Raw genomic sequence first — 27,912 nt, forward strand, 5'->3', positions numbered from 1 at the left:
AAGAAAACTACAGGCCAATATCACTGATGAACATAGATGCAAATATCCTCAACAAAATACTAGCAAACAGAATCCAGTAGCACATTAAAAGGATTATACACCATGACCAAGTGAGGTTTATCCCAGGAATGCAAAGATTCTTCAATATACGCAAATCAGTCAATGTGATAACACCATATTAACAAATCGAAGAACAAAAAGCATATGATCATCTCAATAGATGCAGAGAAAGCTTTCAACAAAATTCAACACCCATTTATGATAAAAACCATCCAGAAAGTAGGCATAGAGGGAACTTTCCTCAATATAATAAAGGCCATATATGACAAACCCACAGCCAACATTGTTCTCAATGGTGAAAAATTGAAACCATTTCCTCTAAGATCAGGAACATGATAAGGTTTCCCACTCTCACCACTACTATTCAACACAGTTTTGGAAGTTTCAGCCACAGCAAGCAGAGAAGAAAAAGAAATAAAAGGAGTCCAAATTAGAAAAGAAGAAGGAAAGCTGTCACTGTTTGCAGATGACATGATACTATACATAGAGAATCCTAAAGATGCTACTATAAAACTACTAGAGCTAATCAATGAATTTGGTAAAGTAGCAGGATACAAAATTAATGCACAGAAATCTCTTGCATTCCTATACACTAATGATGAAAAATCTGAAAGTGAAATTACGAAAACACTCCCATTTACCACTGCAACAAAAAGAATAAAATATCTAGGAATAAACCTACCTAAGGAGACAGAAGACCTGTATGCAGAAAATTATAAGACACTGATGAAAGAAATTAAAGATGATACAAATAGATGGACAGATATACCATGTTCTTGGATTGGAAGAATCAACAATGTGAAAATGACTGTACTGCCCAAAGCAATCTATAGATTCAATGCAATCCCTATCAAAATACCACTGGCACTTTTCACAGAACTAGAAAAAAAATTTCACAATTCGTGTGGAAACACAAAAGACCCCGAATAGCCAAAGCTATCTTGAGAAAGAAAAACAGAGCTGGAGGAATCAGGCTCCCTGACTTCAGACTATCCTACAAAGCTACAGTAATCAAGACAGTATGGTACTGGCATAAAAACAGAAATATAGATCAATGGAACAGGATAGAAAGCCCAGAGATAAACCCACATACATATGGTCACCTTATCTTTGATAAAGGAGGTAAGAATATACAGTGGAGAAAAGACAGCCTCTTCAATAACTGGTGCTGGGAAAACTGGACAGTTATATTTACAAATATGAAGTTAAAACACTGCTGAACACCATACACAAAAATAAACTCAAAAAAAGGAAAACATAGGAAGAACACTCTATGACATAAATCACAGCAAGACCCTTTTTGACCCACCTCCTAGATAAATGGAAATAAAAACAAAAATAAACAAGTGGGACCTAATGAATCTTAAATGCTTTTGCACAGCAAAGGAAACCATAAAAAAGACGAAAAGACAACCCTCAGAATGGCAGAAAATATTTGCAAAGGAATCAACGGACAAAGGATTAATCTTCAAAATATATAAAGAGCTCAAGCAGCTCAATATTAAAAAAACAAACAACCCAATCCAAAAATGGGCAGAACATCTAAATAGACATTTCTCCAAAGAAGACATACAGATGACCAAGAAGCACATGAAAACCTGCTCAACATCACTAATTTTTAGAGAAATGCAAATCAAAACTACAATGAGGTATCACCTCACACCAGTCAGAATCGGCATCATCAGAAAATCTACAAACAACAAATGCTGGAGAGGGTGTGGAGAAAAGGGAACCCTCTTGCACTGTTGGTGCGAATGTAAATTGATACAGCCACTGTGGAGAACAGTACGGAGGTTCCTTAAAAAACCAAAAATAGGGCTTCTCTGGTGGTGCAGTGGTTGAGAGTCCACCTGCCGATGCAGGGGACACGGGTTCGTGCCCTGGTCCGGGAAAATTCCACATGCCGTGGAGCGGCTAGACCCGTGAGCCATGGCCGCTGAGCCTGCGCATCCGGAGCCTGTGCTCTGCAACGGGAGAGGCCACAACAGTGAGAGGCCCGGGTACCGCAAAAACAAAAAAACAAAAAAACCCCAAAAAACAGAACTACCATACGACCCAGCAATCCCACTACTGGGCATATACCCTGAGAAAACCATAATTCAAAAAATGATATGTACCACAATGTTCATTGCAGTTCTATTTACAATAGCCAGGACATGGAAGCAACCTAATTGCCCATCGGCAGATGAACGGATAAAGAAGATGTGGCACATATATACAATGGAATGTTAGTCAGCCATTAAACGGAACGAAACTGAGTTATTTGTAGTGATGTGGATGGACCTAGAGACTGTCATACAGAGTGAAGTATGACAGAAAGAGAAAAACAAATACCATATGCTAACACATATATATGGAATCTAAAGAAAAAAAAATGGTCATGAAGAACCTAGGGGCAAGACAGGAATAAAGACACAGACCTACCAGAGAATGGACTTGAGAATATGGGGAGGGGGAAGGGGGGAAAAAAAAAACCCAAAACCAAAGTCTAAAACTTGATAAAAATTTCCTACATGAAAAAGCTTTAGCAAAGAACAGAAACATGCAAGTTTTGGTAATGGTAAATAGTAAAATGAACATGTTAGAAAGAGAACAGAGAGTCAGAAGGTATGAATTTCATCTCAGTTTTCACTGGATACAAGGTTACTTCTGACCTCTTGCAGATTACTTAAATTTTATTTCTCGCAGTTTTCTATTTCACAGGGTTTTGGGGAGGATGAAATGATCTTATAGGAAGCACTTTCAAGAATATAAAGCACTATACAGACATAGGATTTCAGTTGTGCATGATTATTTCAATTATTTCTTTATGTAAAAACATCAATTTCTCAAATTTGCTTTAATTATTAAAACTTTCAAACATCCTGGGTAGTAACACTAAATGTCAAGCATTTGCAGTGTGGTGGATGCGATTTAAAATTGGTGCTAATGCTTAACTCAATTTGTGGTTTCTGTTCTGTGCAAGCATTCAATTTCCTTTTCCTCTTTTTTTTCTTGCAACTTTTCCCTATTGTTTCTTCTTTAATAATGCTTATATATTTTGAGGGCTAATACAGAGTTGTTTCCATAGATACCTACGCAAGACTAATAAAGGTATTTTCTAAACCAATTTGATACTTTCAACTTTGTTTTGAATAAATACAGGGTTTGTTTCCCTTTATTTCAGTAACACTAAGAAATGGTTTCTAATGTCTTTAATATAGATTTAGTTTTACTTTCTAGTGGACCTACAATTTCTACATTTTTCCATGGAATAAGTATTAAACTATAAATACAACCATTGTCTGAGCCATGCTCTGAGCCTTATATAATTACATGTTATTGGAATAAATTTCTTAGACCATATAATAAGAAATGTTTACATATATTAGTTTAAAACATCGAGAGAAAGATTTCCTCATCTTTTTAAATAATATCCCTCCATTTGTTACTGTGCCCCCCCCCCACTAAAATATCCCTCCATTTGTTACTGTGCACGCCCCCCCACCCCCACAGAGCAGCTGTAAAGAGAAAGGCAGGTAAATGTATGACAACAACACAATTTATAGATTTATATAATAAAACCCAAAGAAACTAGAAAATTACTACACTTTCTATTTAATGATAGAAAAGGCAGTATAACTATTGATATATAAAAATTCTATAGCAAATAGTGTGTTAAATCCATGAAGACAATAAATTTACCTAAGAAAACTGTTCAGAACATGCATTTTTAAGCTCTTATTCAACCACTGCTTTAAATAATCAAATTAGAAATTAAAATTTTAAAACAAATTAAATGATTTTACTCTTAGAAAACGGGTCAAGAATCATGATTGTTGCTAATGATTAATTCATAATTTTTTATGTATGTCTTTTAAAGCTCAGAGACCAGTTGAAGTGACCTTATTTACTTACTTACTGGACAGCACCTCAGAACATCTAGAATTTCTAGAACATCTAGAAGCATTTAGAACTTCTGCTAAAATACTTGAAAATAAAAGAATATTCTTTCTAGTTTCTCTTCACTCCTTAACTAATTCTCTCTCACCACCCATCTTTTTTTGGTCTCATTATTTTCGGCATGACTTCCCTTCTTAAAAATTTATTTATAATTAGAAATGTATGCCATTAAAATAATACCTTCTAAAAATCTATAGTCATATTATGTACAGTTTTTCTGATTCTAAAAGATTCCCATCCGTTTCCTCAAAACTTAAAAAAACAAAATTCCAATTTCTTGGATTTTTGAACTCTTATATATATATTCTCTAACAGAAGACCGCAGATATATGGACAAAAAATAGCCTCCCTCATAAGCTGTCAAATCATTATATAGTAAAAACCTCAGACAGTCAGTGGTTCTGATACTCAAAGCCTGAAAATCAACTGAATCAAAAAATTCATGTTTACTGAAAGAAAAATGGATAGTACTTTCTCTCTTACGTTATGAGTTAAACAATGTTTTTAAGATATTAAGACTTGTTGGACATAATATGCATATAATCCCATAGATGTGCTAAGACTTCCAGGGTTTTCCATTGATAAAGAGTTCTATTAGTATTATCCTGGAGGGCAGGGATCTCTCTTACTCAGCTGTTTCTTATAATAGTTCTTGGTACCTAGAGAGCGCTTAATGATAATTCTTGGTACCTAGAGAGTGCTTAATGTGTACAGAAAATGGAAGTTGGCCAGAATAATATTAGTAGCTAGCAAACGTAGCTAGCTATTCATTGTGCTAATATCAGGTATCTAGGAGCACTTCCAGTAGAACTGTAGGGTACAGAGGAAAGAGTAGCATTCTATGTTAGTAACTGTGTTGACTGATATACTTAAGTTATATACAGAGAAACAGAAAACACTGCTGAATGAGATGAGAAAGGACTAGAAGGGCCTAGAAGGGACTAGGCTTGGGGAAACTAAAAATACTCATTAAAAAACAGAAAATACATTGTAAATAGTAATTAAATTTGACAGTTTAGTTCACCTAAAAGTGATCTATTCTTAACTTCTCATTAATAACTTAGCTATTTTACCTTTATCATATTACATGGCGTTTCATTGTTTTTACTGGTCAGATATAAAATGGCCCAGGAATTAATATATGTTCCAATAATATTTTGCAATGTTCTGAGACTGTAAAAATTATTTAATATGTATCACATCTAACTTACATTATAAACTTCAGGGTTAGACTTTTAGGTACGAGACAATGGTATAAAGATTTTAATTTCAGTTTGTGATGTCATACATTTTCTTATAGTCACAGATGTTATTACTATGGTTAAGTGATAATGACAAAATCTATTCAAGAAGTTATTATTAACCATTAGGAATTACTCTTTTCTTTTCTCCCTTTATTCCTCCATAATTATCATCTTTCTTTTCTGACTCCATACAAATAGTGGATAGATATGTTTTTTAGAAACTTTTTTTTCCTTTTAATGATAACCTATGTTTTCCCATCCTAGAAAATATGTAATAGTTACAAGTAATCAAGCTTAATAGCAATGACATACTCAGCTTCCTTAGTTGTATTAAAGTGTATTAAATGAAGTTTCATTTTGCTATTCTTAACAGAATATTCTTTACTATCATATTAGTGACATCTACTGCTAACAAAGTGTGATCCTTCCAAGGACAAACAGTTCGGGAATTCACGAGTAGCTCACAGGCAGAACTGACTAATGGAGTTGCAGCACATTTATACAAAATGGAGATGACAAAATTAATCAAAACTATTAAATTTAGTAGAGATTTTGCATATCTTTATGACATGGCTACCCTCTTTTTTGGTGCTGCCTCTGCTCTATCACTACCAAATGACCTCAGCATTGTAGGACATTAAAACTGGATGCTCTAACGGTCTGCCATTCTTGTTCTATTTCCTGCTGTCAAATTCCTAGCTCCAGCCAGTCTTTTCAACTGCCTTCTACAGGTTGCTCTTACTCAGGAATTAGAAACAAACCAGAAAGCCAGTAAAGGTAGTTCCAGTTTGGAAAAAAGTGGAAAATCAGTTCACATTTTAAGATTCATTAACATACAATCATCTCAAGGGCTTTCACATCCAATTTTCTTAATTTGGGCACTGATTGGTTGATCAGAGTTGGCTGTATATTTACCTTGATATTTATAAAGAGTGTGATTTTCCCTTTTATTTAAAGGAAATCAACAGAAGTAACAACAGGGAGGTCAGTCATTAGCTTTCTTATGGCAAACAGCAATATTCCACTACTTCAATAATTTCTCTTCCGTCAAAATATTTAATATGATTACTGCAAATACATAAAAGTCATTGATCAAGGATGCTCTGCACCTTATTGGTTCATCCTAGCTTTGTAAGCCCAAATTTTATAATTTGAATTATTAGTATGACTAGATGTCCCTTTAATTCATCCCCAAATGAGTAAGGTTTTGTGGTAATTTCTATGTTTTGTTTTCTATTTTCAGAATACTGTCATTTTTGTTTGACTTAGAAGATTACTTTCTTGTCCTGCAAAACGTGAGTATAATTTGTTCATTCATTCTTAAATGTGTTTAGAAAACACACTGATAAATAAACTCTATAGGTGTTAAGCAATTACGTGGCAGTAATCATTTGATATCAGTCTTGGCATTAATAACTTTCAGGATCACTGAGATTCAAGTTTACTAAATTGTAAATGGGTCAAAACACAACATACAAGCCCCCAAATACCGCTCTGTACTGTCTGTCACTTCAATCCTATTGTACGCTAAGCAGAAGAAGGCAGTGTGGGTTTCAAAGGGAAAACTAAATTGGCTGTCACGAATTTCCCATACACATTCAGGTGAGGATTTTAAATGTACAAAAAGGGATGGTTCTCTTTGATATTGAAACCTAACATTTTTTTACATTAGTAATTATGGCTGAGTAATATTCTATTGTATATATGTACCACATCTTCTTTATCCATAAGTCAGAGAAAGACAAATACCATATGATATTGCTTATATGTGCAATCTTAAAAAAATGGTACAAATGAACTTATTTACAAAACAGAAATAGAGTCACAGACGTAGAAAACAAACTTACTGTTACCAAGGGGGAAGGCGGGGAGGGATAAATTGGGAGACTGGGATTGACATATACACACTACTATATGTAAAATAGATAACTAATAAGAACCTAGTGTACAGCACAGGGAAGTCTACTAAATACCCTGTAATGACCATTATGGGAAAATAATCTAAAAAAGAGTGGATATATATGAGTGTATAACTGACTCACTTTGCTGTACAGCAGAAACTAACACCACATTTTAAATCAACTATACTCCAATAAAAATTAATTTAAAAAATAAAAAAGAAAGCAAAAATATTAGTAATTAAATGAGGCAAAAGAGATTATTTACACTTATATGAATTTAGACAAATTTATTAACATATTGAAGAGACATATTTTTGATGAATCCCTTATGCTAACAGCCTACATTAAAGGCCAAAATAGTTATGATTTAGTAAATCATCACAAAATAATAAAAATTATACTTCTAATGAATAAAAAAATTTATACTTATCAATTTACAAAATTACTACTAATAATAAACTATAGTTCTCAAATGCATATCTTTATTTTTGCATAAATATATTTAAAAATAATAATATTACCATATGTAAAATGTTATAGTGTTTAAAATGCAGAATTTATGTGTTGATCCAAAAGTGCCACAGGAATTTGATAGATTGCTGAAAGGAAGGTGGGGGAGGCCGGGGTGGGAAGTGAAGGGATGTGATTTTCTCTTGTCTAGTTACTTATAACATATGGTGACACAAACAATTTTAAATAAAAAATGTTTCTTTTAAGGACATCTAAACACATGCAAATCTTCCTTACTAATATTACCAGGAAAATATTTTAAAGACCCTTCTTCTGCATAACATTTTATAATTTATGTTTAGTTGATATATGAAGTTTAGAGCATTTCAGTGTCATATGTAAGTAACTTAGGATATTTCTAAACTTAGAAAAAAAAATCCTTTTTCCCTTTCTTGAAGCAAAAGAGTAGTAGATCTGTTTTATCAAAATGTACTCACATCATTAGACAAGAAATTCTGTATGTATAGACTCGGTCTAAGGAAAGGGCATAGATTACTATCACTTCATCTTGTCTTGTTTTCCTTAAGCCATTTTCATTGCTTTCCTAGAAATACATGGCTGTTCAGTTAAGTGAGACTGTACATTCTACTACATCTTTGGTGAGTTGACATATTTAGGTATTTTTATTTTTCTATTATTTAAAATTCTTACACAATGTTATGGAATAAGCTAACATCAACTGAGTTGTTTTGTTTGTTTGTTTTGTTTTTGGTAAGAATAGTCTCTTTTCCAAGTGCTTTATAGAAATTTACTTATGCATAATTCTCATAACCCAATAGGGAGGAACGATTATCGTTTCCACTTGAAAAAAGGGACGTTGAGCACAGGTAGCTTACAGTAGCTGTCTCCAGCTGCTCAGTTAGTGCCCAAGTCAGGCAGTCAAGTTCCATAGACTCCATGCTCTTAACCACGACCCCAAAGGTTACAGATGACGTCTTCATATGAAAAAAATTAAAAGCTAAGCTGTGATACGGCAGGATAAATGAATATCCTAGATGCAACAATGCAGTCAATGTTTTTTTAAAAATTATATTGGAAAAAAAGAATTAACCTAATGATTTATTTATTTAAGTGGTAAGTATTGCACTTAATAGAGCTAAATTAATACTTAGGAAAACACATTTTATTGAAATTTACCCTTGGTTCACCATCTGTTTCATCTGCTAATTTTGTTAAGCCCAATTTGACTAAAAAGTTTATAGACTATTTTAATACTAAAGACAAATATTTTATATATTTTTGATGTATTAAGTGCCCATATATTGACAATAGTCAATTAAATAAGACAAAACAAAATAGCCTGAGAACAGATTAAGAAAGGCAAACATAACCTTCAGGCTGGTTCTCTGTATTAATTCTCCAAATGTGCACTGTGTTTTATGTATAGAGCTGGTATGCAAACGCCAGCAGCAATCACAGTTATAATGAGCATCTACCATATTATTAGACACTGTTCTTAGTACCTTATGAGGACTGTCTCATGCATTCTCAGAAAAACAGTGTATTAGTTATTAACCCTATTTTACGAATCATAAATGGGTGATGAAAATAAGTAACATAAATTACCCCCTAAGTCACAAGGGTGGTAGATGAGAGGACCTGGGATACAAACTCAGGCCATCTGACCCCAGAGCCTGCAAAGAAGGTTCACTGAAGAGTTTCTTATTTGGCATACCCTAGATTGCAAGGCAAAGTGGTAGGCCCTGTGATAAATCGAAACATGCATATATGTGCTCTTGGGATTCAAAGGTGGGAAAGATTAAAATCCACTGAGAGAATGGTATGGTTAAATGAAAATGATAGTAAATTTAAGGGCAACCCACCCTATTTGAGTCTGTTAGTGTTTAATATTGGAGAGGTCATTTAGGATTGCATGCCAAAGAACGTGACAGGCAGCAAAATCTGGATTCAATTCACTTGTAAATTCAGAGATACAAATGATTTTTGAACAGGAAAGTACTGTGATAGCCATCAGAGCTGTATTTAGGGAGACATCTGCCAGTGGTATCTAAAAAGGAATAGTATATATGGCTTATTGTGTTAGGTAATCTTACAAAATGAAGCATAAACAATAATTTATTGACTAAAACAAATTTTAATCATCAAAAACTGTATGCAGAATTTTTTCATCCTAAGATTGCAGACATCATTGCTTGGCACAGTTACCTAATTTGATATCTGCAAAAGTAGACAGCAGAATATGTATTCTCATTAGCCAACATCTCTCTTTGACTCAGGATTAATTTTATTGGGCATGTGAGGATTACACCTCAGAAAGCAGCTGAGGTAAATATATCAACAAAAATTTTATCAACATAAAAATGCAGGTTACTTCATAACAGTTTTTCATTTAGATGTTATCATATTAGCCTTTGAGACAAATTTAATTAAAACCTTCCCATCTGAAAACTTCTGAAATTTTCTACTGTGAAAGTATTTGTGTCAAACCTACACTTAATAATATTGTAAACTTATTCCTTCTACTCAGAGGGATTAGAACAACATAACAAGTGTTTTTTGGGTTTTTTTTTATTTGGCCAAAACTATCCATGCTATTAAAATTCGATGGCATTGCTTGCCATCATTCAGCTTTATCTGGCTAAAATCCTTTAATTCCCCCACCCCTGCTGTTGGGAGCTCTAGGCTCATCACACTTAACCTCTGCCTAGGCTTCTCAGAAAAGAATTTGTTTCAGTCCATTCATGGTTTCAATAGTTGAGCAAGCCACACGCAACTGCACACTGGTCTTTTACCCTGAGCACACTAATCTGATTGTTTTTCCACTCTACAAACTCTGGGTCAACAATCAAGCTGCCGCCAGAAACTAATTAATTTGCAAACAGGCTTCTGTCTTCACAGAGGGAAAGCTTTTGAGAGCCATGTCAGAGAGGCCAGTCACACCATGGTTACACGCATTGTCATGGCATCCACTTCTCAGGGTAAATCTCTTGCTTGATGTCACTGCACACATGAACCCAGATTACTCAGTCAGCAGTAAATCCCTATTGAGGCCCACCAAGCTCTGAATGTAGTGACTCTAGAAGAGGAAATTGGTATAGACAGGCTCTGTATTCATTAAGCTGATGCTGAGACGAGAGAAAAATAATGTTAAGAACCAAGAGAAAAAAGAGAGCTGGCTATAATTTAAAGAATTTTCTCACTTTTATACATTTTCATCAGTTTTAATTTAAAAAGCAGAATTTTCTTTAGTAAATGTAATCATACCCTTAAATATTATTTTCTACTCTCACCATTCAACTATAAATTCTGAAATAAGTGGTTCAAAATTTGTGATTAATGTGCCATACTTGAGGGTTGTACTTTTTAGCCCATCATTAAAAAATGTTAAAATAGCATATCCTATTTTATTCAGCTACATTTTCTCAGAGGCCTGAAAAAAGAATCATGTTCCAAACATTGCCACTAGTGAGTTAATTTTTATTGCGAAGTTTTATTCATTTTTTTTCCTCATAAGTGCAAAGTAATTTCAAACAAAACTGGTTAAAAGTGATTATGGTCCTTAGATAAAATATGACACAGAAAATAGGTCCTCAGAAAAGAAGAGCAAGTAAAGGTATACTTTGGGAACTTTTTCTTTATGAGAAAAAGAAGGCATATTTAGTGAGTGTATTAAATTTATCATCATTTAGAGAGTAGAATAATTTCATGGTATGTATTTTTGGAAAAAATTGTATTTCTGGCAGGTGGGCATTCTTTATCAGCATGAAAATTTTTCTTGGTAATAGATTCATAAGGAAAAAACCATAACTAATAGGTTGTGTTTAGATATAGTTATGGATACTTATTTTAAACTATTACATATCCATGTTTCAGCATTATTTCACCAAAAATAACCAAAAATACGAACATTTTTATTTGTGACTCTATGCACTGATACTTCAGAACTGTTAACTAATTACTACAGAATGTAATTCATAGAATATGTAATTCAAAAGTTTAAAAAGACTCTATCTTTGTTGCTTCTTTCATAGAGGATGTTTGTGGTTGCTCTTGTTGTTTCAACTGAATGGTCACTCAACATCTATAATACTCATCTGCTCATGTAACCATAGAGTAAGGCTTCCAGAGGGCTTTTTTTCCTCAAGGTCAGCAAAATATTACTAACTTAAGTCAGAGAAATAGTTCAAAATGGCATCATTAATAAGTCTGACATTATGCCAAACTAGATGATTAATTTTATTTATTAAAAAAATCCAGTTAGATACTCTGATACAGTTCATGCCTTTAAAGATGGTAGAATTAAAATAGTATATCAAAAGAGTTATACAAGTGATTTAAGATTAGATATCTGGTACCATGCAGTATTAATTTGTGCTCTCAGAACTTATTTGAGGTTACATTTCTTGGTTCTATTTTCAAAAAAATGTATCTTGTGGAGAAATTTGCATCTTTAGAGAACATGAAATATCCTAGTGCATGACCACAGAGGAAGCTATGCTGATTCCAATAAGGGCAAGCCATCCTGGTATGAGTGTTACAAGTGAGAGGAAGTGGAATGATGACTCGCATACCATTTCAATTACAGGAAAAAAAGCAAGTGAGTTGGTCTATCCACAGGCACAATCCTTTTAGGAAATTCCACTAAAAGAAAACAGGTCTTCCTAAAATGAGTAGGAAGGTCTAACACTCTGGGCACTGTAATGAGGTCTGTTTGTGTGCACTGGGCCTTGGCTCTCTCAAGGATCCATGTGGTTTCATGTATTAAACCCAGCTCTGACTGCCCTTTCACCCTGACTCAAATATAATCACTCACAGAATGAGTCTGACAAAGCTTACTAAGCATGCTCCACCCAATGGAAGTGGGATAAAGGATACAGAAAAAACTCACATTTATTAAGTGCTTACTACATGCCAATCACTTGCTTAGTACTCTATATGCATTATCATGTAGTCGATTTTTTCACAACTCTAAGAGGTAGGTAGTATTATAAACCCATGAATAGGTACAAGGTCAAGGTAAAACAGTGTCTCACTCTGAAGACTATAGTCTTTCCTTCTATCATAGAGCATTCCAATGTTAGTCCAAGACATACAAACAATGTTAGAAATAGTGTCCATCAAATAAATGTGGGTTAGCTATCCATCTGCTCTAATGAATGACTAATATGTACAAGAACTAGGTGATACTTACACAATAAATGATAAGAAATCATTACTATAACAGCAGGGTAAACTTGGTTTTTTACTATGAATATACAGAGAGAAATTTTACCTAATTTTTACACTGTTAGTAAACCAAAATTAGAATTGAAGTTTAAAGCTATATAATATCAAGAGAATTTATGAAGCAAAAAGAAAAAAACAGCGAATTTTGGCACATCAGGTCAAACTCATACCAGTACATTTTCTGGAATCAAAAGTTGTTCTAACATCTAGCAATCTTAAACTAGGGGCTAGTGTAAAGGATGATTTTTAAAAAGCAGTTATGGAAAAAATCAATAGATTCCATCTCTCATGTTTCTTCATCTAAAAGTTTGTTACTTAATTCCTAATGTTTCCTGGTAAAATGAAACTGAATTTAAGCCTTTATTGCTACTATTATAAAAATGTAAACTTTAGTGAGTAATTATGAAAATAGTGAAATTCCATAAAAGTTAAGACATTTCAAGATCCAATTCTACACAACAGTTTTGTTTTTTATTTTTGTTTAGCAAGAACACAAATTAAAAGTCATCTGAAATAGGCCAATTAATTCTTCCAAAATAATTGAATTGGTTTGAATTGATTTGATAAAAGTAAAGTAAGTCCTGTGCCAAAATTAATTTCAATAGTCCAGGGAGACCTTTCAAAAAGTACCTTGCAAAGTAATTTATTACTTCTGGCAGCACAACTGATTGTGTAGTCTATGCTGATGCCTCAAAATTCACTTATTTTATACATGCGTGTGTAAACATTATGTTTCCAATTTTGTTCTTCAGTGGTGTTTAATTTCAGGAGGCTTGTGAATCACACAGTCCCTTGGTTCTATCTCGTATGTGTCTGCATCCTCCACCTTGCCGCAGTTCTGGTTTCTGCACCCTGTCAAATGTAACCTTTGTGCTAATTTGGCGAAATCAGTTCTCACGTTTAGTGCTGAGAGACTGACAACTGAATTCTCAAATGAACTACACATTTGCAGAGATGAAATACAGAGCTGCGGACAATGACTGTTTTCCCACAGTGTAAATTATTCAGACTCAGCTGTCAACATGTGAGTGCGCAGCACAAAAGCAGCTTTAACTTGATGACTTTTTTCCTCCAAGGCCATGAAAATGAAATGGATACTATACTCTCCTTTATGTTACTCCATCTTCTAATGAGATTTTCTTTCTCATGGACAGTGAAAGCCTGTATGCTCTTTAGAGTTCTTAGTAGATCAAAGTCTCATTCTTGCTAAACAAAAAAACAAACTTTCCCCTTCTATATAAATATTTCCGTTTGAGAGCAGACCAGATAGCCATATTGAAAGAGGTTTTTTCCTACTAATTTTGAGTCCATACAAAGCCTAGGTTTAATAATTAACAGTGGATATTCCAAACTGTCCTCTGGGATTTTAGAGTTTGGGTCTTCAACGGCTTTACACAGAGAGCCTTACCGTGATCTCAGCTCAGCATTTTTCTTTTCCTTAGTGAGGCTTCTAATTTCTCAGATGGTCACCTGGGCACCATTCTACTTCCTCTACCCCCAGAGGTGGGTATTTGACTATATGTCCAGTCCCTTTTGATTACCACAGTGTTTGTACTCAATCATGAATTATTTTAGGCATCATCTGCATTTAAAGGACAGCAACTGGGAAGTAATGTCAAACTGGAGAAAATTGGGAGAGCAGGAAATGCAGGAAACTGGGAGAACAGACCCTTTTAAAGACAAAGGGCTAGTTAAGTGACAAATACCACAGGAGAGGTTGTCTAAATGGAGACTGATAAAAAAAAAACATAGGAAGTCATTAGTGGAGAAGCAGTTTCATGGGATCAAAGTCAGGTTGAAAACGGCTAAATCTGGTGAAAATGCTGAGAAAACAAGTTCCTAACCAGGCTATGGACTTAGACATCTAGAGACCTCGTGGTACACCATGATTAAAGGGAGAGTATGGATAGGGTAGACAAACATGTTTGCAGGTCAGGGAAGAAATCAGTGGTGAAGGAGAGATAAAAACAGCAAAAAGAGTAAATTGGGTAAATTTATGGAAAAAAATCAATGCAATTAAGAGCAAAGCAGTAGGGTCAAAGGTGGAAGTTAAGAGGCACATCATTTTCACTAATACATGAAAAATAACAGGACAATCAGAAATACTGTTACAGGAGGAATGAAATGCTGATTGAGGTAATTTGAGGTATGTTTTATGATTTAAATAGTCATTTTAGAATTGGGATATAGAAGAACAAAGACACACAGCTCATGGTCTCCTGAAATTTCAGCGAGGTTTTAGAGCATATTGTGATTGTTCTCTAACAAACCAGTGAAAGACAGAGGTGAAATGAATTTTGGGTACCCCCCCAGAAGTTCAGGAGAAGCAAGTGTGGCAGAAGTTCAAAGAGTGAGACAATCAAGCATCTTACTGAGTACATAGATGGACTGTAAGCCATGAGCTTCATCCTTATTAATGAGGCATGTAAAACCAAAGGAGAGTTCATGAATGCAAGATTAGAGACTGGGAAGCTTTATTTTATAGGACTGAAGGCAGATATAAATGGAGATCATTATTTAATAATAAAAAACAACCATGAAAATATGGTGGGGACGATTATAAAAAAATCTTTGGTGAATGCATAAATGAATAATCCAAAAAAAACCACCTCTACATGGAAGATTATATAAGGATTATTTGGTTCAAAATCTGAATGAAAATAGTATTTATTTATTTTTGGCATATAAATTTTATAATTTTCTCCTATGGTAAATTTATTTATGTATTAAAAAGAAAAAGAGAATTAAAAAAGTATCTGCCTTGCAAACTATAATATATTGAGTGGATAAGCAACAAAGTCCTACTGCATAGCACAGGGAACTACGTTCAATATCCTGTGATAAACCATAATGGAAAAGACTATGAAAAAGAATGTGTATATATATATATGTATGTATAATTGACTCAGTTTGGTGTACAGCAGAAATTAAAACAACATTGTAAATCAACTGTACTTCAATAAAATAAATTTTTTAAAAAAGTATCTGCTTCATCAAGTATGACACTAGTGACTAAAGGTCAGGAAACTGGGTTCTTGCCCCAAAACTACTATTGGGTTAGATGTAATCTTAGATAAAATATTAATGTTAATTTCCCAACCTATAAAACAGGAGAAAGAATTTTAGGAAGATTAAAGGAGAATCAAATGAAATGATACAAAATCCTTTCAAAAACACTTTCAATGTAATGCTTTTAGCACAACAATTTTTTCAAACATTTAATAACTTATGCTCTCAAGGCCACATGAGAGGTGTGGAGGAAAAAAAATACTACATCATGAGATTTGTTGTGGTGTCCCTGGAAGACAAGACTGGCAAGTCATCTTATCTTTTTCCATTGCCTCCCTTCCGTAGCTCCAGCCCAGATCTATTTCTTTCCATAGTTAACTACTGAGAAACTTTAGTTTTGGCACAAAGCAAATATTTTCTTAAATTTTTAATCTCTCTTTTCTCTTTTTGTCCCACTTTCTCACACACACAGCCGTGAAGTCACCACCATGAGTTTATCTGCACACTAAATCTCAACTCATGCTGTTTGTACCGTATAAGGAAAGCTCTCCACTGACCTACTATAGATGCCCGTGTTTTGTGCCTGCATTCTGGCACGCACCACCTACCATTGAGCCACCTGGAATCGTGCTGCTCTGTCCTGATTGGGTGGTGGTGCCCAAGAGTTCGGAAGATAGCAAAGTCTCGCCCCATAAAATCAGCTGCCGTTCCAGAGTATAATTCTCCATCTGTGTTGTGACAAAATAAAACCACATACACATACTTTAATTCAATTGAGGCAAGAGAAACAAAACACACAAAATACAGGTTTCATGTTAAGACCACGCTAATGCTCTCTGCATCACTATGCAAAGCTACTTATGTTTATCCTGTGTCTTTGTTGAAGGGAGTATCTCACTACTCATTTAGCACTAACTCTGAAAAACTGAGTAAAGTATGATTCAGTGCACATTACTAAAACATGAACTTTTATATTTTCTATTATGACCAAAGACAAAGTACAAAACACAAATTATATGCGTCACATTGTCTGCTTTTATACGTTTCAATCTACTATGGTTCTAATATCTTTATTTTTTAGGGTAAAGTCTCATTGCAAAATCTTGCTTATAGTTTTGATTTTAATGGAAATTAACTTTCTAATACATTTCCTTTTTAGTGGGATCTAAATTAATGAGATTTTGCTATAATTTGGAGAAGACTAATATTTTCCTTGCCAAAAATTTTTCTTGCCTTTCATTTTTTAGTATATTAAGTGGGAAAAATGCTCTAACTTGGTATGAGCTATCATACAATCCAAAAACAAGTCCACCACATAGTTTCAGATATAACAGAAATGTGTTTGAAGAAGGGGGTATTTTGATAAACACAGGCCATAATCACTACAGCTCAAGATTCTGTTGTGCTTTGACTCATTTCTACTTAAGTTGAATTAACTCTAGGTCAGAGTTTAATAATGGGAGAATCATAATCAGAAGGTTGGAATAGAAAGGAAAAAGAAATAAGGAGAAAGAGAAGTTAATATTTACTGAATACCATTTGTGCTTGCAGGGTAGTCAGGTGCTGGCTTGACACTTTCAAATTATCTCATTTAGTTCTGTCAACAACCCCATGACGTAAATGTTATCCCTATTTTACAGCTCAAGAAACCCAAGGTTGCTCAGCTAATGACTAGGCAAGTCAAGGTGAAAGTTCAAACCCAGGCCTGTTTAACCCAAGCCTCTTATACTAAATATATACCATACCACCGTTCAATAAACTGAACTTTGTAAAAATGACGTTTTCTTTCCTTTAAACAAAAAGTGCCTCATATTATTCCATCCAGAAAATGCATTATTGCCTGCTTGCTTACAGTGAATTATCAGCAAAACAAAACAACAATAAATGTAACATTTTCTCCAAATAATCTACCATAATGACAGTAAAACCTATTATCTTGTTGATTATTTGGATATGCTAATGTTTCTGAATTCACTGACTCGAAAAATACTCAGAAAACAAAGTAGGCATACATAAATTATAACTTAAAACATTTGTATACCACTATAATTTCCAAAGGACTTTCTTGTATATCAATCAGAAACTTTCTGTGCATCTTCAGTTATCAATGCCTTTGGGAAAGTCTAATTAGTCTGATCCTTTATGTGTTATCTTTGTTCACACCCACAATTCTCACTTGCAAATAAGGGGCATTGAAACAAAAATAGACCTTTTCAGTGGTCCAAACTAAATTAATTCCTCTGGTAGAACCTCTGGTTCTCTCATGTGTTTGAAGGTACCAGGCTTTGGAAAACTTCCAAAGCAGTGCAGAATAGCTACATAGACAGAATCACTGAGAAACGCCAAGTTATAACTTTAAATATTAATAGAAAGACACCTTATCTTAGAGACTGAGTTTTTTAAAACTGATCACTTATTTTGAATTGTTGTGAATCAAGACAAATAAAAGTAATGGTCTGACAATGTATTAAGTACAAATTACTAGCTAAATGGATGGTACTCATATGACACCATAAATTGCCATATTATGGTATCTTTGGGATTCAAAAGCATCTTGTCTTCTCTTTACTTAATTAAAGATCAAGTTGCTCAAATCTGAGTTGCTCTCACCATAATATGCTACAATAATGTTCTATATGCCCACAAGGTAAAGAAATAACCCTTTTCGAAAGGCACAAAAACACTATGAACAAGCTATCTATAAGTTTCAAAGGTACTTTGAAACATTTTAATGCATATGGTCTACTTAATTTTAACCTATATTCAATCACTGTAACATTTTTATTAAGGTTGAAACCTTATCTTTTTACAAATAATTGATTGATAGAAGTGATGAATTTTTAAACTTCAGGTGAATGAGAGAATGTTAGTTAAAAGCGTGTTGTGAAAGCAGCCTAAAATCTTCATGTCAATTTCAAATACTTTCATGTTGGAACACCTGTACAGGGTGACCTGTATCCTCTTTACCTTGAAAAATCAAAAGTATTAAATTACTAGTTGAACCTCATTGCCCCCTCAACCACGTTAGGTGATGAAAATCATGAAAGGCGAAAACAGAACAACCGAAAGGTGAAAACTGAGCAATTTCATATCAGACTGTAGCCAGACCATGCCTAACGGTAAGTATAATCAAAAATGGAAGAGTAAAGAATATCATCAGTTAATTGCTTTTTTCATTTAGCTTTTTCAGTGTGAGTAAAATTCATAATTACGGTTGCTATTATATGTAAACTCTATTCCAGATAGAGTTGAAATAACGAAAACTGTAACCAAATAAACATTATTTGGATATTGATAGGTATTTGTTTCTCATATTCATTTGTTTAGCTGTTTTACAACATTCCCACATGAGGAAGGCAAAAAACAATATAAATGCAGGCAAAGGCAGAAACACTGATTTTCTGTCACTCAGAGAATGTAGAAGAGTTAGAAGAGTTCATCAGTAGAAGAGCTAGTAGTGACTGAATTTATTACTAAAGACAGAATTTATAAAGAGTTGACTTAGAAACCAAAGGAAGGTTGTAGTTAAGGCACCAGTTGCCTCCAGTCATAGGAAATTACCTCCTACTCAAATATTATTTTTAGCAAAAGTCAACATGATATCTATGAGCTGGAGGGCACTAGATGATTAGGTGGGCATGAGGGCACATTCTCATGTTGTCAATGCTCAATATCACTAACTGTTCCTTTACACCAGGCCTTAGATCAGATTTTCTGCTCAGATATCTATAGGGTTCTTATCCAGGATGACTCCTCCAGAAATTGTATGACGTATTTTTTATTTGGCCCAGCTGTATAGGTGGTAGAATATCCTACTCTTGCATTCTCTTTAAGCAGATATAAAATACCAACTCAGACTATATTTCATTTAATGTAATTGTGTATTCTACCCTGTATTAAAGACTTATTACATTCTTTGGCTATCTGAAATGACCCGACAATTTCTGAGTTTAGGGCTTCCCTGGTGGCACAATGGTTAAGAATCCTCCTGCCAATGCAGGGGACACAGGTTCGAGCCCTGGTCTGGGAAGATCCCACATGCCACGGAGCAACTCAGCCTGTGCACCACAAATACTGAGCCTGCACTCTAGAGCCTGTGAGCCACAACTATTGAGCCCATGTGCCACAATTACTGAAGCCCGCACGCCTAGAGCCCGTGCTCTGCAACAAGAGAAGCCACTGCAATGAGAAGCCCGCACACCGCAACGAAGAGTAGCCCCCACTCGCCGTGACTAGAGAAACCCCGTGTGCAGCAACGAAGACCCAACGCAGCCAGAAATAAATAAATAAAATAAATTTATTAAACAATATATATATATATCTGCGTTTAAGCAATTTACATACCTTAGTTGGCTTATATTTGGAGAACAAATATATTTTTTTATTTTTTTAAAAAAGCCCACTTGCCAAACTTCTTTTGTATGTTCGAGGTCCTTTATGAAGTTATCAAATTATGCACGTTAATTTTCCAATTTTATGACCCTAAGTATACGTAAATGTTAGCTTACAATGATTCAAATTGCATTATGGCTAAGATACATACTTTTGGGTTTTCCCATATATACTAAGTTACTAGTGAAAGAAAATGTATCTGTCCAATTTTATTAAATTGATGGTAGAATAATATACTCAAGGAATTGTTATACACATCAAAAAGTGGTTGTGGATACTCTGTCCAACAAAGTTGTTAAGTCTTTCTACAAAAGTACCATATAGGCAGTTTGATGTCTCAAAAATAATACATCAGACTGAGATAAATTAGTGCTGACAGATGTAACTAACAAGCTAGAAATTGTCAAATATGAAAGTTGCTCTTTCATATTTGAGTACAGTGCCATTCTTTCTGAACTGTAAGCTTTCTTAACTGTCTCTAAGGAAAGCATTCTTTACTGAGATGAACAAAAAGTTTAGTGAACTGCATTTCCACCATGGCAGTGTTACCTGAGAAGCATGTGTTAAAAACACAAGTTCATATGTACTCTGTACTTTCTATTCACAGCTCAAAATGAAGTAAAAATGTGGCTTAGATCAGTTAATATATTGGATTACAATTCCTAAAAAGGGTGTGGTGAGAAGAAACAGAAGGTGGAAAAAAAAAATTTCCTGATGAAATCACAGCATTACTAACACAGGTGTAAAGTGTATCATGGATGTGAGCAAAAATCAAACAAACCTAAAGACCAAGCCATTATGTTGTTAACACCTTAAGCAAATTCCACTCACTGCGTAGCAGAGTAATTAGAAACAGAGGGAAAAAAATATGTCTCTCTCACACACACACACACACACACACACACACACACACACACACACACACACACCCCACCCCCACCCCCACCCCCGGACATGGCATGGATAAAAGCTACTTCTTGGGAGTGGAAGGGTATGGGAATACTTTTACATTTTCACATTTGTTAAGCAACCTTTTCTGTAACAATAAATATACTGGCTTTGTTAATTCTGTACTTTTAAAACTAACATTTTTTAAGTAGTTGTAAATGATACAAAATTAAAAATGTAAAATTTATACATTACCAAATCTCTCTCCTAGCCTCCCTACAAAAAACCTCTATTACCTGTTCCTCTTTTTTCAGTTTCTATTTCCAAATATATGCCAGAAATATGTACGTACCCAAATGTAGTATGCTATTACATTGTCTTATTTAATTCTCACAACAAACTAGTGGAATTTGCATAGCCATGCCATTTTACATACACAGAAACTGAGGCTCAGAGTGGTTCAAATAATTTCTCAATTATAGTTAATTAATTTGGGGAGTACCTTTAATACCAAGTGAGAGCATATTCTAATGTCAAATTATGTTCTTTCCTGACTCATGGCGGAATTATAGCATAGTTATAAAGAAGCAAGTAACCTCAATAAAGGAAGTCACAGCTTTTGAATTAAAATGGTGCTACAAATATTTTGAGGGATTTTACCAGGTCTAGTATGGCCTGCTCATTTTTCTGTATCTTGCTATTCAACTGATCCAGAAATTAACTTAAGTTGGCTTTAATAATCTCCTCTGTCAATAAGCACTAAATATCTCTGAAAATTATTCAATTACTTTACAGTACTGGCTAGGTGAGATCTGGCCTTTCATTTAAAAGCTGTTTCTCTGAAATGCCTACCGTTCTTTTCCAGCCATACATCCTCTCCTTGACTCATGCAACTTCCCTCATTCTCTTTTCCTTTTCACAAACCTATACAACTGTTTCAAGGAAGTTCTAATATAAAACCCAAACTGCAGCGTTTCATATTCTTTGTGGACATTGTGTGGCTGCACGCCATATGAACTATGTAATACTTAGTTGTCATCATTCTTTCTCAGTGGAATATTAAAATAAATAAGCAAACCCCTACTGAGAAACATACCACAAAATAAAGCTGCTCTAGGCACACTTTTACATACTGCTTTTTTGAGGAATATCTATCTTTTTTTGTTCAGTATGCAATTTAAATAAGTACAGCCTGCAGGTTCAAACAAGATAGGACTCCTCCCCTTTGTTTAAGACAGTTTTCAAATTTCTGTGTGTGCACTTAAGGAAGTCATCCACACGTAATCACTAGGCCATCTGCGAATAGGAAAATTATAAGTGTGTTACATTTGCTGCATTCCTTCAGGTCTTAAACTTTTGTTAAAGTGCTCCATAAATGGATCAAATGGACTGAAATTGTCTACATTTCCAAAGCAATAGAGGAGGTAATTCATGCTGTAATGGTTTTATTCTTAATAGTAAAAGGATCAGTGAAACAGCGATAAACACTAGAGAATACTGGAAAAAATATATTTTCAAGTTAATGCTGTAGTCAGTATGACTAGAGTCTTAGTTTGTTGAATAGAAAAAAGATTATTTTTTAAAATAAAAAGGCTAAACTTTATGAAATTATTATATGTCAAATAATAGCCTAAATTTACCTTTTAAAAATCTAGATGTATTATTCAAAATTTTATTAGAAAGTTTACACCTGAAAAGTTTCACTTATTATTCTTTTGTGTTATCAAATAATTACTTTCTATATTTTATAAAAAAGAAAACAAAAGGAAAAAGAAAAGGAAACAAAAAGCTACATAATTTCTACATGATTATATAAAAACATATATTCAGGAGTAAGGTAATAACCCAGAATCTTCCGTACTTTAGGTTGCTGGCATACTCAAAAGTTAAAACAAGAAAACAAAAAAAGAAAAAGAAAAATTGTTTAATGATATATCACTTTTTGTGTATTATTTAATCCCAGTCCAGAAGTGGTTAAAAGAATGTGGAAAGAATTCTCTATTTTTCAATACAAACTAAAGTTTTCTCCTTCTGCCTACTTCTGTCTTCCTCTTTCTATCCTTTTGAACTATGGCTAAGCATTCACCACCTATCTGCAATGTTGAAGTAAAAGAAGAAAACTAGAACTAGGAAGATGGCTAAAGAAAAGGGCACAGGAAATGCATAAAATGTTTTGTTAGATTAAAAAAAGAAGAAGAAGCCCTGAAGTCAGAAAAGATGAATACAGAAGGACTTTGTCAACTCAAGGTGACACAAGGGGTCTCTGTCAATTGTACTACCATTTAGTTGCATTGTGCTGATTAAGCTGACCAAATGCTGAGAGTGTGACAAATCTTCAGACTACAATTAACAACTTGGAGTGAATCTCCTTCTTTCCTTCTGACCTGTCAAAATTCCCCCTTGAAACGCCTCTTCCCAAAAAATGAAAATCAAAACCATATTTTTACAAAACAAAAATTGTAAAGGCCTAGGGGGATGTATAGTGATTGAGCAGCCAATTTTAAAGATACTATTAAACCATTCTGATTAAAAAGAATCATAGATTAGATAGTACAATAACCAAATCAGCATTTAGTGTTTCTTCTTCATTTTCAAAATATTTGAAAATATCTCAACTGACATACTCCTAAAATATTTTATGATTAATAATGAAAAATCTTGGTATATAACAAGGAACATGCAATCTGGCTATTATCTACAGAAAATTCACTGTTTAGCTGACTGTTGACTGAGTACCTATTAAAAGAGATGCCGTCAGCAGTTTAGGGTCATATGGGCTCTTCCCACGGCCATTCTCAAAATGTGAGTCTTCCAGCTTAAAAATGTTGTCCTGTAGAAAAGAAAAAGAAGAATTCAATTTATTTATAATAGAAAGTATTTTTAACATGCCAGTTAATCAGAGAGAGGTTGAGTATTCTTCTGCACTATCAAGGTGTATTATTATTTGTGTAAACTTTAGAGATGCCAGAATAACTTAAGGGGGATAAAACCTAGCTATTACTAGACAAATATCTATTTAGCTTGGTGATTTTTAGTAGCATTTAGCATGTTGCAAGCAATAGTGTATAAGTGAACTCTAAAGGACAAGCACGCTATGATGAGTGATCATTTTATCACAGAGCTATGCTAAGAGCTACCCTAATGGCTCTTGAAAGAATGTTAAATTTAAACAAATAACTCCTTTACTTCCTTCACATAGAGAAAAAATAACAACTCACTATATTAGATGTCTGCAAGAAGATACGCTATCTCACTTCTCTGTATGTACTTTCCAGAAGGAAACAGTCATAGCAGTCACGTCCTCCACTCTGTCATTCCTACGACTTTGATGCTTACAAGCTCCTCAAGCATTTTAAAATTACTCACACCTTGGAAGGTGGAAGGTGCCTGAAACTATCCTTATCAATTTCTCTAAGTGGGAAATATCAAACTGTTTATTAGGATGGGTGTGCCTGCAGATAGTGTCCTTAGGACAACAAGCACAGAGGTGACACATTTTTATCACAGGGAAGTCTGCTCAGTTGAGGCTCAAGCACCCAGAAACTTAAGTGAACATCTGACTATGGTAGAAAGTATGCCAGAAAGCACTGCAACAAAATCCTTAAGAAGGAGATAACTAACTCATGCCTAAGACACTGTCCTCAGAATGTGAGGCTTCTATATGACAGTGGAATAAACTGGGGTATCTCTGAGCATTCTTTTCAGAACCAAGTGCTCTGGAAATTAATTAGGTCAGAATATGTATGCATTTTCTAGTAGCACATTAGCTTGTCCACAGACTGAAATAAAATACCTTTTTTGGCAATTTCTCTACTATTCACATAAAAAGCATTTTCTATATTCTTAGGATAGTAAATGGTGTTCATTTTATGGCCAATATGGGTCACTTTATTTAACATTTAATATCTCTGATGGAGCTAATGGCAGAGTTTCAAATTATGACTCTTAAAATTCATTTGGGTTAGGGAAGAAGAGTGAAAAAGGAAGCAAACCAAAAATGTTCTCCATCTTTACTACTGTAAGAATTACCAAGTTTCTTGTTTGCTTGCAGTGATTCTGTACTTGGTAAATAGCTATCCCCTACCAATGATGGTTCTTTAGCTGAATTCTAAAATTTACACTGTGAAAAATTTACGGGGTTTCTCAGAATTGTGCTAAGTTGTAGTAGGAAGGGCAGTGAGTCAGGAGTCAGGCCCACTTGGGCCAATGATTAGCTCTGGTTCTTTGGTGGCCAATTAATATCTCTGAGCCTTCGGTTTCTAAAAGTTAATGTTGATAAGGATATTTAATCTCAAATGTTTATTGTGAGGATTAAAGAATTGAAATAAAGTATTTTTAAAGCAACAAAATAAAAGACAGACACTATTTTTATTCTATTAATACTGCTCATATTACTGCTACAAGAATATGAAAATTTAACACAAGTTGTTACCATTGTTGTAAACTTTCCTACCAGAACTTGAAAGAAATATTACTTAAAAACAGTTACATAAGTCACCAAATTATAAACTTATTTACAAATACACAATTGTCACAGACACTTGAATATTAAAATTATAATATGAAATTTATTGCCATATACTAAGAAGAAGCAAAGAAGAAATCTTAAGAAATATTTAGATAAAAATTAGGAAATAATCCAAAATAAATATGCTCAGTAGATGATATACACTCTACTGCCACAATGATAGAAAATATTAAAATCTGTCTATGTGACTAGTCCTCACAGGTTAGAGGAAGCATCAAGGAGAAGTGGTGGTGTGGCTGAAAATATTGTTAGGAATATTAGTATAAATTTCTTGTCCTCATAAGACATTTTACAATACTGACAAAGATAGAGGAGCTATCTGTCAAAGTGTGAGACACATGATGTCTGGGATCATGCATTCACGTTAGTAAGACAATGCCAAGGTATATGAAAAGTACTTGAAACCTCGTGTTTAACATTTGATTTACAAGGTAAAGGATTAAACTTCATAGGAAGAGAGGTTAAGCATGTCAGTTACAGTTTAAGAGAAGATGAAAAACTATCCTTTGTCATGGTGTCAGGTAATGTGTTCAAAGCTGGCCTCTTTTTCCTTTCCGTCTTTTTTCCTTTAAACGGAACTCTTGCCCACATTTCTGGGTTTCTACAGTGTAACTATTCTATATTCTTATAGGATTCTACTGAAGGGTAAAAGATTGAATTTCCTTTCCAGCCTAGTGATATGGGGCCTGGAATAAATATAATTTGCTTTCACAATAGGGAACTAAAAGATATTTCTTACATAGAAATGTTTGTAGTGTAAAATTCATACCTGTTACACATAGTAATGGAGTCTAAGTCTGCTGAAATCAGACAGAAATGGATATTATCCCTGGCTGTGCCTTTTATTATCTGGGCCTCAGGCAATCCCTAAACCCTTCTGAAGCTCAGTCATCTATAAAAGGAGGATAGGAAAATCTCATAGGGTTGATTGGGAATATTTACTGCAATAATGTATATAAAACAATACTTAGTATGCCCTCAAAAATATTAATTTATTTTTCATTGTTTATAGTTACCAAAATAAGATCATTCTTTCCTATACTGATTAATATCTCTCAAGCTACAGTGGAAATGCCTGCCTATATATTCATCAGTAGAAATTAAGACATATGTTTAAGAATATGTAAATACTTTGGACTCCCAAAATGCACTGAAAATTGTTCATTTCTATAGCTAGACCACAGTCCAGTTCAAAAGCTTTTCTGACCAAAAAAATCCCCATTAAATATAATATGTACAGGAAGCAACCTAAGCGTCCATCGACAGATGAATGGATAAAGAAAATGTGGCACATATATACAATGGAATATTACTCAGCCATAAAAAGAAACAAAACTGAGTTATTTGTAGTGAGGTGGATGGACCTAAAGACTGTCATACAGAGTGAAGTAAGTCAGAAAGAGAAAAACAAATACCATATGCTAACACATATATATGAAATCAAAAAAAAAAACAAAAAAATGGTTCTGAAGCACCTAGGGGCAGGACAGGAATAAAGACGCAGCCATAGAGAATGGACTTGAGGACATGGGGAGGGGGAAGGGTAAGCTGGGAGGAAGAGGGAGAGTGGCATGGACATATATACACTACCAAATGGAAAATAGATAGCTAGTGGGAAGCAGCCGCAGAGCACAGGGAGATCAGCTCCGTGCTTTGTGTCCACCTAGAGGGGTGGGATAGGGAGGCTGGGAGGGAGACACAAGAGGGAGGAGATATGGGGATATATGTATACGTATAGCTGATTCACTTTGTTATACAACAGAAACTAACACACCACTGTAAAGCAATTATACTCCAATAAAGATGTTATATATATATATAATATGTATAAAAATTCTCAATTAAAAAGGGCTACCATTTAATACGTCTGATGAACTTAATGTGATTGAGAGACACCAATATTGCTGTTTCTGTTATCTAGTGCACGAGACCTATTAGATGTGTGAAAACACTGACCCCTTGGAAAAGAAGTCTGTGTTAATATAATGGTACATTCTCTGTTGTCATACGTAGCATGTCACGTAGACAACCGTCTGGCTGTACTTGGAAGACTTTTTGAAATCTGATTGCTACTCAATGATTTTCTGTTTTAAAGAGTGTTAAACAGATCACATATGCAAGTAATAAGACCAAAAATCTTAAGACCAATGTATACAATTAAACCACATAGCTTATATTCTTACTTGGGCTGAAATACTTTTCATTTTTAGTAATACATGAACAGAAATCTAGCTGCATGGATTCTAATTGC

General features: G+C 34.2%; 1 protein-coding gene across 16 annotated transcripts in view; it reads right to left on the minus strand.

The window, feature by feature from the left end:
• The window catches only part of SEMA3A (semaphorin 3A), an 859,827-nt gene that overhangs the window by 142,528 nt on the left and 689,387 nt on the right, over nucleotides 1-27,912 (minus strand). For all 16 annotated transcript variants that reach the window (XR_013829775.1, XR_013829776.1, XR_013829777.1 and 13 more), the window contains 2 exons: nucleotides 23,870-23,963; nucleotides 16,462-16,581 (listed from right to left, as the gene is read on the minus strand). Coding sequence is in view for 10 of the 16 variants with exons in the window: in XM_079931561.1 (XP_079787687.1) it covers nucleotides 16,462-16,581; nucleotides 23,870-23,963 (214 nt within the window). In the remaining 6 variants the exon portion in view is untranslated. The remainder of the gene's footprint in view (nucleotides 1-16,461; nucleotides 16,582-23,869; nucleotides 23,964-27,912) is intronic.

Source organism: Stenella coeruleoalba, assembly GCF_951394435.1.
Source record: "Stenella coeruleoalba genome assembly, chromosome: 9".
Classification (NCBI taxonomy): domain Eukaryota; kingdom Metazoa; phylum Chordata; class Mammalia; order Artiodactyla; family Delphinidae; genus Stenella; species Stenella coeruleoalba.